At 33.8% G+C, this 19,395-nt stretch overlaps 1 protein-coding gene, 1 long non-coding RNA gene and 1 pseudogene across 2 annotated transcripts; 2 read left to right on the top strand and 1 right to left on the bottom strand.

Moving 5' to 3' along the window:
- Positions 1-475: 475 nt before the first annotated feature.
- On the top strand, positions 476-2,322 carry LOC130826228 (zeatin O-glucosyltransferase-like; annotated as a pseudogene).
- Positions 2,323-2,466: 144 nt separating this feature from the next.
- Positions 2,467-12,404, bottom strand: LOC130826227 (nuclear pore complex protein NUP93A-like). The gene is made up of 15 exons (XM_057691815.1): positions 12,182-12,404; positions 11,993-12,084; positions 10,886-10,952; positions 10,251-10,310; positions 9,835-9,924; positions 8,126-8,395; positions 7,469-7,564; positions 7,245-7,379; positions 6,953-7,006; positions 6,772-6,855; positions 5,990-6,076; positions 5,022-5,921; positions 4,296-4,477; positions 3,079-3,370; positions 2,467-2,858 (listed from the first exon to the last, which is right to left on the bottom strand). Exons 1-15 carry the CDS (start codon positions 12,281-12,283, stop codon positions 2,781-2,783), a joined length of 2,589 nt encoding a protein of 862 aa, XP_057547798.1. The 5' UTR covers positions 12,284-12,404; the 3' UTR covers positions 2,467-2,780.
- A 2,696-nt stretch (positions 12,405-15,100) lies between these two features.
- Positions 15,101-17,387, top strand: LOC130826226 (uncharacterized). Its single transcript, XR_009047041.1, has 3 exons — positions 15,101-15,383; positions 15,476-15,569; positions 17,194-17,387. It is a non-coding gene; the product is annotated as an uncharacterized LOC130826226 (long non-coding RNA).
- The last annotated feature ends 2,008 nt before the right edge of the window (positions 17,388-19,395 follow it).

The following is a 19,395-nucleotide window of genomic DNA, read 5'->3' as shown; positions in this document are numbered from 1 at the left end:
TCATATCACGATAAGAGACTACTTATTCACTAAGACTAGACCATTATTCTCTCTACACATAAAACACCATGACACACCCAAAACAACATCTATTATAAATAGCATTAAAATCTTAATCCCAACAAGTATATAAACTCAATTACATAACTCTTAATTAAAATAACTCTTTTACAACTAAAGATGGAATAGCTTATTATTCAAAAAGTTTAATCAACAATCATAAAAAAAATATCATCTATTAGAGACAATTGCATTAATTAAAATGTCTGAATTCAATTGTAATAATTATATTTTATCTATACATAACTTGAAAAACTCTTACATATTTAAAAATTCTTATATATTTAAGTCATATGCTGAAAATTCAAAAGAATTTAGACACTAATTTGCATCTTCCTACTACTTAATGCCCATGACGTAACAAGTGATCTCCAACTTGAGCTGGCATCAAAATATAAACAAAGAATACATTATTTCGTCGATTCCAAGAAATTGATAGCCACTTTTTAAAATTCATTTAGGATGCCTTTAAGATCATATTCTTCTCAAGTTTAACAAACCAAAAAAATTGACTCCAAAATGGAAAGCCAAAATAGCAATGAAAATGGCCTAAAACAACCTCAAGTAGGAGTAGTTATGGTACCATATCTAGCCCAAGGCCATCTCAAACAACTTCTCCATCTATCTCACCTTATAACTGCCTACGGATTACCCGTCCATTATACTGGATCCGCTACCCATAACCGCCAAGTAAAACTCTGAGTCCACGGATGGGACTCAAAAGAGTTTAAACAAAATCCATTTTTCATGACTTCCCCCTTCCCCCTCATATCTCACACCCTCCTAAACCCGACCCATCCACCCATTTTCCTACACACCTCGAGCCCCTTTTCGATGCCTCGAAACATCTTCGTGGACCCGTCTCACAACTCTTACAAAAACTCTCCTTAAAGTATAGGAGAATCATAGTCATATTTGATAGTCTAATGACTTATGTAGTCCAAGATGTCAAACTCATCCCAAATGCTGAATCCTATGTCTTTTTCCTTGTTTCCACCTTCGTTATGTTCATGAATATGTGGGAATTAATACCCAAGAAACCCTTTGAGCTAGATTTCGATATCCCTAATTGCATTCCCTCTAATGAAGGTTGTTTAAGCCCTAAAGTTTTCGAGTTCTTACTAGATCAACAAAAACTTCTTGGGTTCGAGAACAGAATGCTTTACAACACATCTCGATTGATCGAAGTTACATATATTCGACTTTTGGAGATGCTATCGAGAAATGTTAAGGCTGAGACAAAGCATTTTGCTATCGGGCCTTTGAATCCAGTTAAGATCGAAAGCAAAAATGGAAAGGACATTCGTGCCTTCAATGGCTGGACAAACAAGAAAAAGGTTTTGTGATTTACATCTGTTTCGGATCAACAACCTCTGTGACATACGAACAGATTACAGAATTGGCATTGGGATTGGAAAGAAGCGGGCAGACGTTCATATGGGTGCTTAGAAATGCTGATACTACCGATGTTTTTACAGGTGCAGACGCGAGTAATGCTATGTTACCAGAAGGGTACGAGGACAGAGTGAAAGATAATGGACTTGTCGTAAGAGATTGGGCACCGCAATTACAGATTCTAGCACACCCATCGACAGGTGCATTCGTGAGTCATTGTGGGTGGAACTCGTGCATTGAGAGTATCAGCATGGGTGTGCCGATTGCTGCATGGCCTATGCATTCTAATCAGCCGAGGAATGCTGTTTTAGTGACTGATGTGCTGAAAATTGGTGTTGGTAAGAGATTGGACACACCGAGATGAAGTAGTGACATCAATTATAATCGAGAAATTGGTTAGGAGATTGATGGTATTGGAAGAAGGAAAGGGGATTCGAAAAAGGGCTCGATAATTGGTTGAGGCTGTTAGAGCATCAGTTACTAAAGGTGGTGCGTATAATTTGGAATTGAATTCTTTCATCACACATTACAAGATGATCTCGAATTCTCGATTCCTTTGAACGAGTCAAGTAGGTTCAATATTTCGTATGCGTTGTGTTGGACAAATTTCAGAAATTTTCCTATTGTGTATGTCGTAGACCGAGCTATCGCCAATCGGTGTCTGTTTGTCACAATCAGTCGGGTTTTTTCAAGATTAACCGTTGCATTTATGTTATACATTGTTTCTTACGTAGATGTTCAACCAACGTCTATTAACTCAATCCTAACTACAGATGGAATTTTTTGCTTCAATTTTTCCAATTGATAATTTGTGTAATAAATTATACAGGTAATGCCATGGTTTTAGAGATTCTGTGTCTGCCGTAATATAATTGACAAATTTAATCAAAATTCGCTTTATAGCCCGGCCCATAAAACACAAAATAAGAGCATGGCCCAGCCTAGTTTCAATTGAGCCCTGCCCAGCCCCTTGTGCAGGTTCAAATCCAACTAAATATGCAATTCTCTAAATTCTCATAATCTGAGATGACATCGTCCAAGACGAGGCCATGTTGATTAGCTCTTGGAAAAACAGGCTTTGCCATATAATTAAATAGTTTTCTAGTTCCCTTTACCATGGCAAACAAGAAAATTCCTGGTTTTCTGTTGCCATAAGGATAACTTTGAATATTTCCATTCAAGGAAAGATGAAAAACAAAAGAAAAAGCAAATTTGCGTTTTGTATTTGTACAAAAATGTGCAAGAGGTTCACATAGGAGAATGGCACCAGCGCCTGACTAAGCTTCGAAAGGCCCGAGCTGTGAACCTTTTCCTTGTTCTTTTCTTCAATGGCTTCTTGCCACCTTCTCATACAGATCACAAGGCCAATTCCTATGCAGATTGTTTGCCAGGAAATTTGCAATCTGCAACAGTAAAATATGGTATTAGGCATGGAAGCCCATCACATTCTGTTGTATATGAATATTGGGCACTTCTGACGAGTATAAAAATATATGTGGCATTTGTTAGCCTTCTCACAACCAGTCGCCTCCCTTTTAGGAATTATCATTGTAAAAGGTTATCCGCGAGCCACAAAGGATAAAGTGCACAGAAATAACTGAGAATAGAACTACTTTTATGTACCTTTGTTCTCAAAGCACGTAGAGATCCATCAGTATCTGCAACGTTTTCCAAACAACTTAAGGCAACTCTAAGGAGGTCAGGTACACAAGCCTGGACATGAGGCGATAGATTTTGGAAAAAATCTGAGCTTAGACCTGGCGAACGAGGATCTAGTGGAAGAAAAGGAAGTTTTGCAATCTCTCGTAATGCATCCATATGGCGTTCCTGTCGTGCATGCTCATGAATGGACAATATCGCCTCAAGCTGCCGCAAGACAATTTCTTGTTCTATAACATGTTCTCTATCTTTCACACTGCACAAATATTTAAATTAGCTTTCAGCACCGATCACCAAAAAGGCAAAACCAGCCACAAGTACAATGTTGGTAATTACTCTTGCTGTAGAAAATATAAACATGCAAATCTATGTTTATCTAGGAACATCAGGAGGATGGCCAACTAAAAAGCTAATTAAAGTATAGAAATATTACAAAATTGCACTCCATACAGACTAGCAGCAAATCATTGACAAGGAACTTGTAGGATAAGTACAACAATGCCAGAGCCTTAATCCCAAAAGATTGGGGTTGACTATATGAACCAATATATCAATTCTCATAGTCTTCTACATTTTGCTTTAGGATACGTGAAAAAAAAATATCTTGCTTTAGGACAAGTAAAAAAGCATCAAGCAATCAGTATTTTGCTTTAGGACAAGTAAAAAACATCAAGCAACAACTATTTTGCTTTAGAACAAGAAATAAACATCAAGCAACTATTTTGCGGTAAAACACTTACATCTAGAAAAAGAGGGCGAGACAGTGACATAAAGAGGCCCAGAAACAAAAGGAAGCTAGATAAAAATGGAAATATGAGATGGCAAGAAACCCAGGCCAAGCTCAATTTCCTAATATAGTAGTGAGTACAAAAACAATTGAGATGAACGAAAAAAGATGGACTAATCATTGACATGAATCCGTGCATGTGTGTGAACAAGCACAGCAGAAACAAGAGTCCTCATAAAAACAAAGAGATTAAGAGACAGAACCAAGAATCTGCTAATACAAAGATGAGAGCTGGAAAATTTTCCTAATATCCTAGTCTGCTCAAATCTTGGCAGTATAAGGCATTACATTTTCCTTTCTGAAGCAGTGAATATGTAAAAAATTAATGAAATCATGCAGGCATGCAGCTCAATAAAGTTTTGAAATATATTTGATACTCAAACAAATGAGATACCTGATCTCAGGATAATATTTGCACATTTCCAGAATCTCATTGCCAGAATGGATGAGCGCAGCTGTCCGACTCTCACCATCAAATTTGCCACGAGATAGTGAGCATATTGCTTCAGATAGGCACTTGTTAATTGTATCTAAAGCCATTCCAAACGCACCAACTCTCTTCTGGATTTCTATGGACTGATTCACAATATAAATAAGATTATGGAAATGTGGTGGTATCATGTGAAGATTATTAATGAAACTGCAAGGTGCAAAATTATATACTCATCTCACAAAATAAAAAGGAAATAAGGGCATTTAAAAGATTCAGATGATAAAAAAATTACATTATGTAACCCTTTTCTAAGAAAATCTAAATAACACACAACTATGGTTCCAGACAGAGGGAGTACTAAACTACTAATTAGCTAGCAAAATACTTGCTCTTATTTTAAGACACTTGGCTTGGCGACACAACATAAGAATGGTACAAGTGTACCAAAATGCCATGTTATCAAGGGAGATTGTGAAGTCCCCATGTGGTTTAGTGTAGTGTGAACATGGGAAAATTTGTCCTAATAAAGTATCCATCAAAACAAGAAATGATGCATTAATAACCAGAACAGTTGCACATAATAAAAAGGAGGGAAGTGTAGCTATGCATAAAGTGAAAGACAAGATAGGTTGCCAACACAAGTGACTAGGTAAATAGCAGCATGATATCAGAGCATTTGATTCTTACTTTATCATACAAACCAGTTTCCTGACATTGCCGAGCTGCTTCGAGAAGAAACTGTTGTCTTGAAGCAGCATCACTAAAAAACCGCCTTAGTTCAGCTTCTTCGCCTGCACCCCTAAGTCCAAGCAGGAGATAAATTCCATCATCCCGTAACAACAGCTCTGTAAGAAGCTGTTTCAGCATCAAACTTCTCTGTCTTTGCTGGTCTAAACTACCTCTTCCTACCCATGACAGTTGGCCGCCTCCAACTGCAGCAGCTGCTTGGGCATAATATTCCAGCGCCATTGAAAGATTACCAACTCTCAGGTATGCAGAACCATACTGCCTAATCATACTAGATACTTCAGCAGAAGCATCCATAAATCCCAGCTTCTGTCCTGCAGCAACACCTTCTGAAAAAACTCCATGATCTGCAAATGTAATTGCTATGTGGATTGAATCAATATTAAACCCGTCACCCAATTCCTTCGACAAGTAGATGACAGATGGTAAAAGCTGAATGCTCAAAAGCAGAACATATGGGAACATGAGCAGGTCCTTCCCATTCTTGGTGTAATATGATGGTTCAAACTTGTTCAGGTATGTTTGTAGATCTTCTAAGCTGTAAGGCACAGATCCCTCATTCAGAACAGACGATGAAACGCCATGAGAACTCTCACGTATGGCACACAACTGAAACCACAAAAAGTCCTCTATCGTATTGAAAAGATTTGGCAATTCTCTAAGCAGGCGGTCAATCTGCCTACGAGAGCCAGAGACCATAGCATAAAGTAGCAGTTTCTTTCTGTCATACACAGCACGAGCTCCCCGGTCACCCATTCTAAACAGTTTCTCACACTCTTCAGAAGCTGCAGCAGCTGTATTTGCAGATACCACGCCTCCAGAGGCTATCCATTCTGAGAGCTGCCAAAAAAGAGTTGTGAAAATACCATCTAGAAGATACCAAGGTGCAGAAGATGAACAATTGATACCTGAGAAGCAAACTGAAGAGACACGCGAGATGACTGAGCAACACTCTTTGCTTCATCGTAATATCCACTTCTCAAACAGAAATAAATCTGAAATAAGTAAATAAGAATCAGATTTTTTTTAACAGCTAGCCTCTGACTCATAGCATCAAGCGGTTAAAATGGCTATACAACATGTGAAAAGTAAACCAACGATGGTCAGCATTTCTATCATATTTTAAACATTTAAACTGCCTAGTTTCAAACCATATTTTGATTTCAGATTGATTTGGATATTATAGGAACATATCAACAACAGTTCCGAAACCTTGTGGGGTCGGCTACATGGACCAAAAATTCAATGTGAGAGATCGTCGATAATAAGGATTATAAGAAAATAGATTCCGAAGATCATCCACATGTATTCTCATCCCTCATTCAATCTTTTCTATTATCATATACTCTTATAAATCTCAATTCTGCACGTCATTCTTCACTCCTGTTATACAAGTCATCTTCAGGCTACCTCTTCTCTCCTATTTCATCAAATTTCCATCCTTGTAATTTTCAAGTTGGTGCAGTTTCTAATCTTTGCACATGACCAAACCAGTAGAGCTTTCTCTGATTTCCACAAAGAAAAATAGAACATAGTTGATTAACAACAAAATAAAATTCCATCCTTTGGGAATCAGGACACTAAATTGATGCATAAGGATTTTTGACGGTAAGGATATTAACAAAATCAGCCAATTAGGATAGGTGTGAAAATAAGGATATTATATAAAACAGTGCTGAAAATTGTGGACCTGTTGCCAAGTTGTATCCAAAGGAGGTTGCCTTCTGGCATCAACAGCATCGAAATCAAGAACGCCATGATCTCGTAGACGGATCTGCAAACAGAAAAAAGTTGATGAACATAAAAACCATAATAAAACTTACAAAAAAATGTCCATGTGATACCAACTGATATTATTACTCCCAACTCACCCGAAGAAAGGCACGTATTCTTTGTAAATTACTGACAGAGCCCCCAAGAAAAGCCTGGTCACCAAATACGTTGATGCAACAAAATCCATGTCAGAAAAAAGATCCAAGTAAACATGCTTAGATACAAGATGAATAAAACTGCATATAGAAGCAAAGGTTGCTGAAATCTTTTGTTTAGAAAATTCACATAATCATTTGCAGGAACTATTGAATTAAGTAGCAACAAGATACCAGACTACAAGCACTAGTTTTGAAAAGAAATTCTCATATAAGGCTTATGTCGTGCAGTAACCTGTACTGGATGATTTTGTATTGTTTCAATGACATGCTTTGCATGTCCCCACTCCAGATGCCGCTTTGCACCATTCACCAATAACATTTTCTTCGATAAATTCTGATGAATATTTAAATCCTCACCCACCAAAGTCTGCATAAGACTCATCACAATGAAAGAAAAAAATATTAACAAATTTGCAAATACTGATCAACAAGGTGACAATATATATCACAACCGACCTGCACGAGGTGCCATATCTTCTGCATGCCAACTGATCTCCCCCCTGATGACTCAAGACCCAAACTTTCAAAAGCAGCCTTGAATGCTGTCGCAGGCTTTACAGAAGTACAGCAAAAAGAAAAGGTTAACACCCTCACAGACAAGAGTTATGAAGAAGTCATTGAGCATAAGGTGGTAAATTCACAAAATGACTTCTAAATATTGATCAAAACCTAAAAGTAAAAAAGAAATTGGAAACCAATTGTTATATTCTACAGTAATTGTAAGTTAGTCACCATGACAAAACGAAAAAAAGTGAATACAAAGATGTAAAGCATTACAGAACATAAGAAACAGAAAGTGTAAAGAACGATTAGGAGTGGAGGAATTATTGATTAATGGATTCAAGAATTAGCCAATTGTAATATTCCATAGTAACTGTTGTATTTCTCTAATCTTGGATGTCTTACTGCAAATAAAACGTTTACAATTTAATAGTTCAGCCCATTTTATAAGCTTCACCCAGCAAACCATCAGTAGGTCAACCACACATTATTACATGAGTTAGACAGCTAGAAACATAAACAAGAAATAAAATAAATACATGATAAAACAGGTACATGCATAAAGAAAAAAAGAAAAAAATATAATAGATGTTTCTAAATCTGTAGGCTTACTTTGAATGACAAAGCACGCTCCCTTGCACTGTTGAGATTCCTCACAACCTCACCATATACAGAAGCTTTTTTCTCCTCGATGGACTGATTTACGTTAGGTACAATCTCCATGCTGGACGGACCACCACGACCTTGCGAAGTAGAAGCCATTGATACAATTTGACCAGGACGAGAAATAGCATTAGTTGCTTCACCAGTGTTTGTACGTGGTAATGTTGAAATACGGCTCAAACTTTGAAGGAAATCTCTTTTCTCTTTTTGCCAATCATCCTACGAAGTTTAGGTACGCAAACTATAATCTTTGAATTGCAGAAATAATATACTATAACTTTTCCCCTTGCATCACCAATAAAGTAAGCAAGTAATGTAACTCCTTAAAAGTTCTATTAAAAAAGACACATAAGCACCGAACTATTAAAATTTTGAACGATCAATGCATATGGAGGAAACCAGACCACTTACGGAATCAAATTTAGTTTTATTCTAAAATCAACAAAGAAAGACTTTCTAACAAGCAACAAACAAACAAACAAACAATACCAAAGCCTTAATCCAAAAAAACGACTCTCTAGACTTGAAAAAAGCTTTTTACAACCCTCTTCACTGTTTATCTCAGCACTCCTCCTCACAAGGTACAAAACCCAGGGATTAATCTGATCATCTGATAACAAATCCTACTCTGGTTGTACTTTTGCATTTGATTAAACCAGTGCCACTAAGTGGAGTATGTGATGATAGAAAATCTCAAAATCACCATCAGATTAAGAAGTTTTCTGTAGAGTTTGCTAGCTTGTCACTCTTATTAAGAAGAGTTTGATTATTAACAATTACATATGAGGACCTTTATGAAGCAATTGATCATGATGCAATTTCTGTTATTGTTACTCTTTTGGTTTTGCTAAAATTTTGTATTGGTTGTTAGTGCTATTGGTTTGAATTTGATATTGTGTGTTGCTTTGATGGTTGTACCTAGGCATAAAAAGAGCAGCACAGTCAACCCTCTTAGTAGGTGAGGAAATGGGAGGGGGCTACTGATGCTATATCAGGTTGCAACTTTATTGTAACTTCCCTTTTGGTAGTTTTGGTTGTAATTCTTGTCTTTGGGGTTTGTCCCTAGTGCTTGTAAAGATTATTCTAGGTAATCATTAGATAGGAGTATTCAGTTTTATTGTCAAAAAAATCAAATTGAGAGACCAGAAGATGTGATGATAAAGTCAGTCTTCAGCCTTTTATCTTTTTGCCCATCAAAGCAAAGCTTATTTCACTGAAGCTTTCTTTTAATTGAATTGTGTGTCACTGAAACATAAACGACAGCATCACACCATACTCATTGACCAAGTCCTTCAAGCTTACAATTGCAAGTATCTTGTGTAGATGAGTGACTATCATACTATCATTAATTGTAGGGGCTACATGAGTATAGCATCATGGCCACAAGAAATAACAAGTTTCACCAATTTCTTCAATAATAAACTGATTAAGCATGTATGATTCACACAAAATAGAAATTCCAAATGATTTTTAATATTGACATTAGTATAATTAAGTAACCCAATAAAGTCTATCTCATTCCTAAAAGGCTTCAATATACAATGCCACATAGTAGAGCACACTATAAGAAAGTATGAGATTTTACGCTGAATCACACGTGAAAAATAACAGCAAAAATGAGGGAGCACAAACAAATGCAATCAACTTGGCACACTAACCTCCAGAACTTTCATCATATAGTCATTGAAATTCCTCAAATTATCTTTCTGAGATTCCTGAATAGCTGAGAGCATTGCCATCTCATGTACCTACAAGAAAATAAAAAATCAAAATTGTACAACAGTACAAGCAACGATAAACACATGACAGTAAGTAGAATGAAACAAACGACATGGAAACTATTAAAAGCATGCTTCTTTCCACCAAATGAGCAGTAGATAAAAATCCATTTTTTATGCAACTGCCACCCTCATAAAAGATGACAGCCGATGAAGAACAAAATGGAACATAAAAACCAATTCCTGTAGTTTTACTAGGAAAATTAGCTTTCACTCACAAAGAGAAAGATTTTTCTAAAATTCACAAATACAACAGCAGTCACACTTCCAATAAAAGTTTCATTACAATAAAATACCTGTTGGAGATACTCTTCCACCGTAGTTGCTTCTGTTGGGAACACATCCTCATATGTAGTCTGCAAGATAAAGAAAGAGAAACTTAGTTAAAATTACTCCATGCAACATTAAGTGAGGGAAAACCAGTTTCACAAAAATACAAAAAATAGCTCCAGAATATAGTGACAATTGACAACTGACTTTCAAACTAAAAAGGAAATGCTCAGACTGTTTAAGAGAGTGATTAGTGGTGATGATGAGGATGAAATATACAAGTAATATGCAAAGTCCCACTTCAATGTCCATGGATCATGGTAATCAATTTCATCTTCCAGCATGTGTTTTCCACATACAAATTAATTCCTACTTAAACCACCTTACAAGTGATATCATATGTGATTGCGACTGAAACTTTTGAAGAAAAAGCTGCATTTGGAGGTATAAAAGTAAAACCATGATCACTCGCAGGGGATGTTATCTTATTAAGAAAAAACAAAAAAAAAATCCATTCCACTCCATCATTTATTAGGATTACCGTCACAATTTGGGATAGCATGCAAGAACATAATATATAAGCATGTTACACCTTTTGAAAAGTAATTGAAGAGTGAGATCTAAAATCCTTGTACATCAAAAGCAATTTAATCTCCTTTACCTTGAGTTCAAATGACTTCAGATCCCTTGCAAGTTGTTCTGCATTAATCCCCTCACGAGCCAACAACCTAATGGCAGGCAGCAAAAAGCATAAGGATGCAAGAGTAAAAGAGGATAAATAAAAGGCAACATAACCCAACATTTTTAAGGTAATTTAAAAGTTTATTACTCCTACAGAAAAAGGATTCAGTTAGCATATGGCTTAAGCCACATCCAGATCCCCTTATAACACTCTCTTTCGCTTTTCTAAACAAATTATCCTCACTGAGCAATCTCAAATTTTTAATTAATCAGCCAACAACACAAACCATCTGTCGAATCTAAAATCCCCCTGACTAACAACCTCACAATCACTATCATTACTCCAATCACTCGGGAAAAAATCACTAAACTTCTCCTTCTTCCATTGTTATCCACCCCTTCCCAAAATGCAAGTGAACTATAAACTAAGTTGATCAAGTATATAAGCAAAGTTGTTGACCTATAAATATATCAATACAGGTAACATTGAAAAAAATTAAAAGCTAACTTCACATTTAATATAGAAACTAGAAAACAACAACAAAAATGCTAATCAAAATGAGCTAAAAGAAAAGCGACATTTCCAATCAATAATAAGCATCCCCTTGGAGATGTCATTATCCTTCAATTGATCAAAGTAAACACAAATGTTACTCCCTTAGGCTCTCATTCACAAATCATAGCTACAGGACTAATAAATATTTCTACCTAAAAAAAATCAGGTAGCACAATGCAAAAATGAGGCTTTGATGTCGCTAAAAGTCGCAGAATGGCTTTTGAGGTAAATGCAGATTGTTTGGCAGTCGTTGCGAGTTGCAACCTATATTTCAATTGCAGTAAGCTCATAAACCTTTACAGTAAGTGATATCTGATATGGTGATGTGGTCGATATTTTGCACTATGTTAATGTTAGCTATATGTGGCATAGCTAATATTTAATATACATCAATCAACTAAGCAAAATGATTAACATGCAAATGAAAAAGAAAAAGAAAAAATACAACATAAAGTAGTAATCACAGCGCAACAAAACAAAAAATCTTAGTAAGAAAAATCAATAAAGAAGATAAATGTAAAGAAAAGGAACCTAGTAGCAGCAAGAGACTGCGAAGGAGCTTCACTTCTTAGGGTTTTAGCCTTGAGTTTCTTCGACAATGCTTCCAATTGATCCAAATTCCTCTAATATTCAAATATAAAAGAGAAAAACTAGAATGATTTTCAATCTCAAATTATGATTAGAAATTGATAAAAGTGAATAGAGAAAAAGAGAGTGAACCTGAAGAGGAGGAAACTGAGCAGAAGGAGCAGCTTGTTCGAGAAGCTTGGTAGAAGAGTGAAGAAGATTTTTCCAACTACTCATGTCTGCTTCATTCGCCATGGCTGCTTCAATAGCAATGGAGATTTGGAATTGGAGGTGGCACCGAGCCCTAGTAGCAATTGCAGTTCCAACTTTTGTTTTGTGGGGGTTTCAAAAATGCTCAATAGGCGCTCCAGATTTCCGAAGTGTAAATACAAAAGGTAATTTTAGATTTTTTTTTTTAAATGTATTTTAGATATGTTAAAACTCCCTCCTATTCAACTTAGGAGTCCCATTTGATTTTTCACGGATTTTAAGGAGAGTCAAAAGTGGGACCCTAAGGGTAGGAAAGAGAGTGGTATTATTGGTTTTTAACGTAAGGGAGGAAAATTAGTATGGGTAATGGAGAGTATAATTGAAAATAGGATAAATAAAGACATAAAAGTCAAAAACCCATACCAAAAATATAAATTGGACAATTAAGGTGACTTGACCATAAAAGGAAATGGGACACATAAGTTGAATAGGAGGGAGTATATAATTACTTATTGGTAAAGGCGTAAAAAATAAATCAATTTTTACTCGATTTGTTAAAAATAAATTTAATATTATTTTATTTATTTTTAGCAATTATATACTTGTATGTGGATTTATTCATTAGTTTAAAAACAAATAATTAATAGATTTATTTTCAGTAAATCAAATAAAATTGGTTTATTATTAATAATTTATTATAAATAAATTATACTCTAATAGTTAAACTTTCATTTTTACCTAAAAGATTTTTTCATCAAATTTAGCTTGTTATTGCCAATGAGACATTTTAGGTGCGAATCACGTGGTTATTTAAGAATTAGGCTCTTTAAAACAATGTAACATTTTGAAAATTTGATGATTTGATTATTTGATTTGTATTATAGAATATTTAATTTGAGAATCTAGTTTAAAAGATATTTGGTTGGTAAATTAAAATATCGAATATCAATTGGAAATATCAAAAACGTTTGTGGCTTAATAGATAAAGCATCTGTATGTGCAGTAGAAGGTACGGGGTTCGACTTGAAAGCGGGTATCAGTTGGAGGTTTCTTGACTGCGCGCATTTCTCTAATAAATATCTGAACTTTGAGTATCTAAATGTTTAATTATTTTGGATAGTCGGTTATTGAATACTAGACATTATTTCGAATAGTCAAATATCGAATATTGAATGACGCATTGTAAATAAAGTTGAATCATCATACATTTTAATAAAAAAACTGTAAAATTTCACGTAACATCCTTATAGAGCCCTTAGATGCAAAGATTTTATTGTTTGATATTGACTTAAGTGGAAATAAAATTAAGCAATTTGTTATTTATAGTCTTCATAAAAATTAATTAAACTGAGTAACTTACCATTTTTAAAAATAGTATGAATTGGATGATTATTGTAAGAAATGAGCTACATGAAATAAATTATTAATTGAAATTTATTACATACTGTAAATTTACAATTTTTATAAACTAAATAATTTGAATATTTTTATAAAACTAATCATCTAAAATATTTTGCTACATAAAATGATACTCCCTCCGTTCTTTTATGTTTTTTCACCTTACTATAACGGGTAGTTTCATAAGTTTTTTCACTTTGGAATACTTTCTATATTTGAAAAGTTTTATTCCCAATTTTAACCCTTTTAGTGACAACATTTCTTGGAAAATAAGATGCCTTAACTCATTGTTGAGCCTTGACTTATAATAATTTTGTTGTTGTTCTTCTTGTTCTTCCATATTATGTGCTTCTTCTTCTGATTCTGAACTGGACTTTGGATCATATGCATTTGATCCAAAGCACCAAGCCCCCTGTTGCTCATCTTCATTCCCTGAAGCCATTAAAGGGCAATGATGCACTGATTTTTTTTATAAACTGTTAAGGCTACTTTGATGAACAAACTGATTTTTTTATAAACTGTTAACTGAAATTTGTGTTGCTGGATTACTTTGATGAAGATAATTGAAGGCTATGTTACTGATCTGATTAATATTTTTCAAGCTACTGAAGATAATTGAAGGCTGTGTTAGTGACCAATTCATAATTCTGCATGACTAGAAATACAAAAACTAGAAAAATAAAGTATATCAATGAAAAAGAGAAGTACATATCAATTAAATATTATAAAATAATTAAAGAATAATAAAAAAACATGGTGCACTATTTATAAGAAAGTATGTACTCCCGAAATTATATTATGTATCCCTAAAGTTACTATATGTACATGACCAATTCATAACACCGCACGAAACATACAAAATTTTTGTAATCTGAGAAATTTTAAATTAATTTAGAAATTTTTATAATATAGTGGTAAACTAAGAAATTTTTGTAATCTTTAAATAATTTAGAATCTATGTGTATCATTAAATAAATAATTTTAAATTTTATTTATATGAAAAGAGTACAAGTTTCAAATATTATATACATATCAATGTCTTGACAAGAAAAGACCTTGAATTGATTAATATATACAATAAAGTTTTAGCCTATGCACACTTTATCAAATTTTACATCAAGTTTGCATACCTATCAAGTTTGTTAATTATGTATACTTTATGTATGCTTTTAAAAGGAAGTACATAGTTTTAAAAATCATGTACATATAGATGGGAAGATCATATTAAAACAGTTATAAAAACGTCTTTGTTAAAAATTACTATTTTAATAGTAAAACGAGTTTATCATTTTAAAAGTAAAATTTTACTACGATTTTTAGATATCAAATTTATTATTTTTGGGGACAAAATAAATTATACGACGAAAAAATATGGATGTATAATACACCTCATACTTGATAAATATGTGTAGGAAGCCATATCACTCCTAATTTAGTCACCTAAACCTATGACTCATTTAATATTCATGAGTCATCTTAAGTAATATCCTTAAGTGAATCTGTATAAAGTTTACAAAGAATATGCATCTCCTTCTTCTATCTCAAGTTTCTGGAAAAACAAAAATTATAGAATCTCATCATATTAGAAATCCCTAATAGCTAGGGTTTGAAGAAATTCAATCTACACTTCTTCAATAATCTGATTTCTTGAGCAAGTGGAAGCTATTTGGGATTGTTTTTGAAAATTAAAGAATTATGGGATTGAAGAAATCAAGTAAAACCTCATCTCCATCCTCTTTTGGTAATAGTAAGTTCATATTCATCTTCCTCTTTTTATGTGTATGTTGATTTAAAGGTTAATAGAACCATTAATTTGACATTTATATGTATAATTGTTAGGTTCTTTTGGTAGAAGCTCTTTTTTTGGTTGGATTAGTGAAGTAGATCTTTGATTTGGGTGGATTACAAAGTGTTGAGAAGAATTTGCTCAAAGGTAACCCACAAACTATTCTATTTAAGTATCAATTGAATGTTTTAAAGTAGGTTAGTAATTGTGGATTTAATTTGGGTCTTTGATCCAAATTTAAGTATCAACTTAAATTTAAGATGATTATATGAATTAAATTAATAATTGGGTTGTTTTTGGTGTTGATTAGTATTGGTTGATTGGGTTATTTGGTTTCTAGTATAAAATTTAGTATTTTGGATATTGACAGAAACTGAGCATTCAGTTTTGGCCATTTTCAAGTCAGTTGTGATTGTTTTATCTTCATAAGATTTGTAGAGCTCCGAGTCACGGTCGCGTGGGCACTTGAATCGCCCCAAAATGAGTTCGTATGAGGGAGTTATGTCCAAAATACTAACAGGCTGTCATAAAAATCAACATTATGCTTTCTGTTTTGCCATTTTCAGGTCAGTTCTGATTATTTATGGGTTTTAGTGTCTCACAAGAATTGTAGAGCTCGAAGTCATGGTCGCGTAGCCACTTGAATCACCTCTATACAAGTTCATATGAGAAAGTTATGACCAAAATACTAACAGGTGTCCTAAAATGGTACTAATACGAGTTTTATAACGTGTGATTAGAAACTATGAAATAAATTGGGTATTCTTTTAATCAAATGTCTAAGGTTGTTTATTGGGTATTTGGGATCAATTTACGATTGTTATTCTTTCTTTATTGATTGGTATTGTTGAGTTATGGTTCTTAATTGTATATTATGGGTGTTGGTACAAGTATCAAATTTGGGAATATAAGTATCAATTGGGTATTTGATTAGTTGATATTATTTGGATAGGATATAAGTTGGATATTGGGATTTAAGATTAGTGTAAAATTAGTTAAACTCCATTGATAGTAACTCAAGTTCTTATATGTTGATGGTTGATGATGAATTGATTTTATATTTTAAGTAGTGATTGTTGATTTCAAAGAAAATTAAGGGAATTCTTGTTTTGTTTTATAATAAAATATTCGACATTGAAAAATGTCCATTTTTGGGAATTGGCAACGAATATTTATATCCGGATTATTGTGAAATCCTATAGCTTGATAATAGATAATGGTTATTCGGATTGGTCTCGAGCCCCGATCCCATTTCGTTCTTGCAAGAACCGTATTTTCAGTGATGACGATCACCCGTGTTCTCAGGATTTAGATCAAACCTACTTCCTGACGGTCTATATATTCTCACATTTTTAAGTGTTGTTATTTCATTGTTTTAATATGAGATTTGAATAAATACGTTTGGTATATAAAGTTTTGTTTGTTTCGCAAATGAAATCATATGTTTCATTTGTCGTATTGTTTCGCTATTGACTTGTAAACTAATAGCCGCATTTTGATTTTTGCTATTAACTTGTAAAGTTATAGCCGTATTTTGATTCACTATGAACCAAAGGTTCTTAGTCGTATTTATGTTGATACCAAACGGTCTTTTACAAGAGTTTGGGTTTTGATAAATTAATCTTTTATAAAGAGTTATCAATTGAGCAAATAAAGAATTTAATTGAATATGTCTGTTAACGACTTGTAAATAAAATATAGTAGTTTGTTGGATTATTTAATAATTCAATTTTTGACAGTCTTTGATGGGGCCTATCCCTTACGGGGATAGATCCATTTTCAGATAAGCTTTGTGGTGGAAAGGATGCCTACATGTATTATGTGTTTCGGACGAGGCGAGAACTTATTTTGGAAATACATTTTGTCAATTAGATATTTGTATAATTAAATTGTAATGATTTTATAATGTTTTGTAAATAGTCACTTAATTATGTAAAAAGTTTTAAATACTCTGATATTGGTTTACTGCAGTTATCGAGCTACAGGTTGGATTCAGCCCAGATTTTTATAAGTCTTCCGCTATGCTTTGTAGACAATATTATTATATTGTCTACGTTGGTTTGGGCTGCTTCACATATTGTAACATCTCGGAATAACTCGGGTCTTTGAAAAGAAAAGAAAATGATCTTTTAAAACAAAACAACTAAAACCCGAGTCAAACCGAAACGTTAGGAACAGTTTAAAACAGTTTTGAAGTTAAGGAAACGTGCGGATCGAGTTCTATTAGCGTTATTTAAAACTATTAGATAATAAGAAATACTTAGCAGCGGATAAGAAACGAAAAGTCAAATCTACTTATTACAACTTGAGAGCGAAAGTCGCCACATAAAAACCAAATGCTCTTTAACTAAACTTTGAAGTTCTTTTTAAGACTTCTTTACTTTAATAATTTATTTCTTCAAGGGACAATCCTCACTCCCCAGACCTGCAACTTAACTTACTGCTAGTCATTGCCCAGATAGGACACAACATCATCGCAGGGTCGTTAAGACCAAAAGCACACGTCAGCGAAAGTCGCATACCAATAAATAATAACATCGAGAAAGTTTAATTTGATTAATTAACAATTCACAGAACCGTACGCTTGATCATACTTATTAAGAATATTTATTTTTCTTGTAAAAGTTAGTCAGCTATATTGCTGTACTATCCGGCCATACTGCCAGTACTATCCAGCCATACTGCCGGTACTTTCCAGCCATACTGCCGGTACACACCAAACTCCATAAGTGAGACAATACATTAGGGGGAGCTAACCCCTAAGCAAGCCTCTACCATAGACACTCGCCATACTTCGGTGCCTATGGTTAAGTATGCATACCCCCGCGGTGGCTCATAAAGCCCTCATATGCCGCGAGTAATTCTTTTCCACCAATTGACGACATACTACGTCCACTTTTTAAGTTAGTGAGGTCATACTACCTCTACTTTCAAAACAATATATAAAGATTGACGTCATACTACGTCCACTTTTGAGTTAGTGAGGACATACTACCTCTACTTAAGTTATTGAGGACATACTACCTCTACTTATCATAACAATGTATAGAATTATTGATTCGAACGATAGCATTATTCGTTCTATATACCCATGCCTTACTTTTGGGTATCATTAATACATGATACATCGATCTATTGCGAACCACGCTGCGTGTACATACCTTAAACGAAATAACCAACTCGCAAGCGTCTCAATCAATTCCCGGTCACGAACCGACTTCCTACAAAGTTCAATCGTATTCGGGAAATAAGCACACATACACATTTTCCTCAATCACACATAACACACATATTCAATTACGTCCATACCTAGAATGCTACACACAATATGAACATCCATCACATACTACAACATGGTATAAACACAAAACTGGACAGCTTATACATTCTGTCCAGAAACTCATCTTAATACTGTCAAACTGAAAATCCGACTTCACCGTTGCGTCCGGAAGGCGTCAAAACCCCCGGGTACCAAATTTCATAATTTATAACATAGTATAAGTATTTTTAACTTAATTTCAAAGCCAAAAATGCTCCAAAAACACAAATTTTCCACTATTTCAAAACCTACGGGATTCCATTTTTTTATCACCAAAATATAAAATTTCAATGCTTTATTCTTTAATAAATCTAAACAATAAAATTTACATAATTTCCATGATCACCTACAAAAATAAATTTTAATTAATTATCTATATTTTTCTAAAAAAAATAATTCTTTTTACTCCAATGTTCAAACACAAACACATCACATATATATACATGCAAATTTTTCTTCTATCAACCTTATACTTCTCTTTTATTAATCAATAAAAATAAATTTCCATCACCACATACACATTTTTTTTTATGAACAACCATTTTTTTTTTTTTTAATGTATATATATATATTTATATATATATATATATATTTCAATCATTCATCAAACAATTCTACACACACATGTGCACAAATCTAAAACCCTAAAACCAT

Source organism: Amaranthus tricolor, chromosome 10, assembly GCF_026212465.1.
Source record: "Amaranthus tricolor cultivar Red isolate AtriRed21 chromosome 10, ASM2621246v1, whole genome shotgun sequence".
NCBI lineage: Eukaryota > Viridiplantae > Streptophyta > Magnoliopsida > Caryophyllales > Amaranthaceae > Amaranthus > Amaranthus tricolor.
This window is presented reverse-complemented; position numbering and strand designations above follow the sequence as displayed.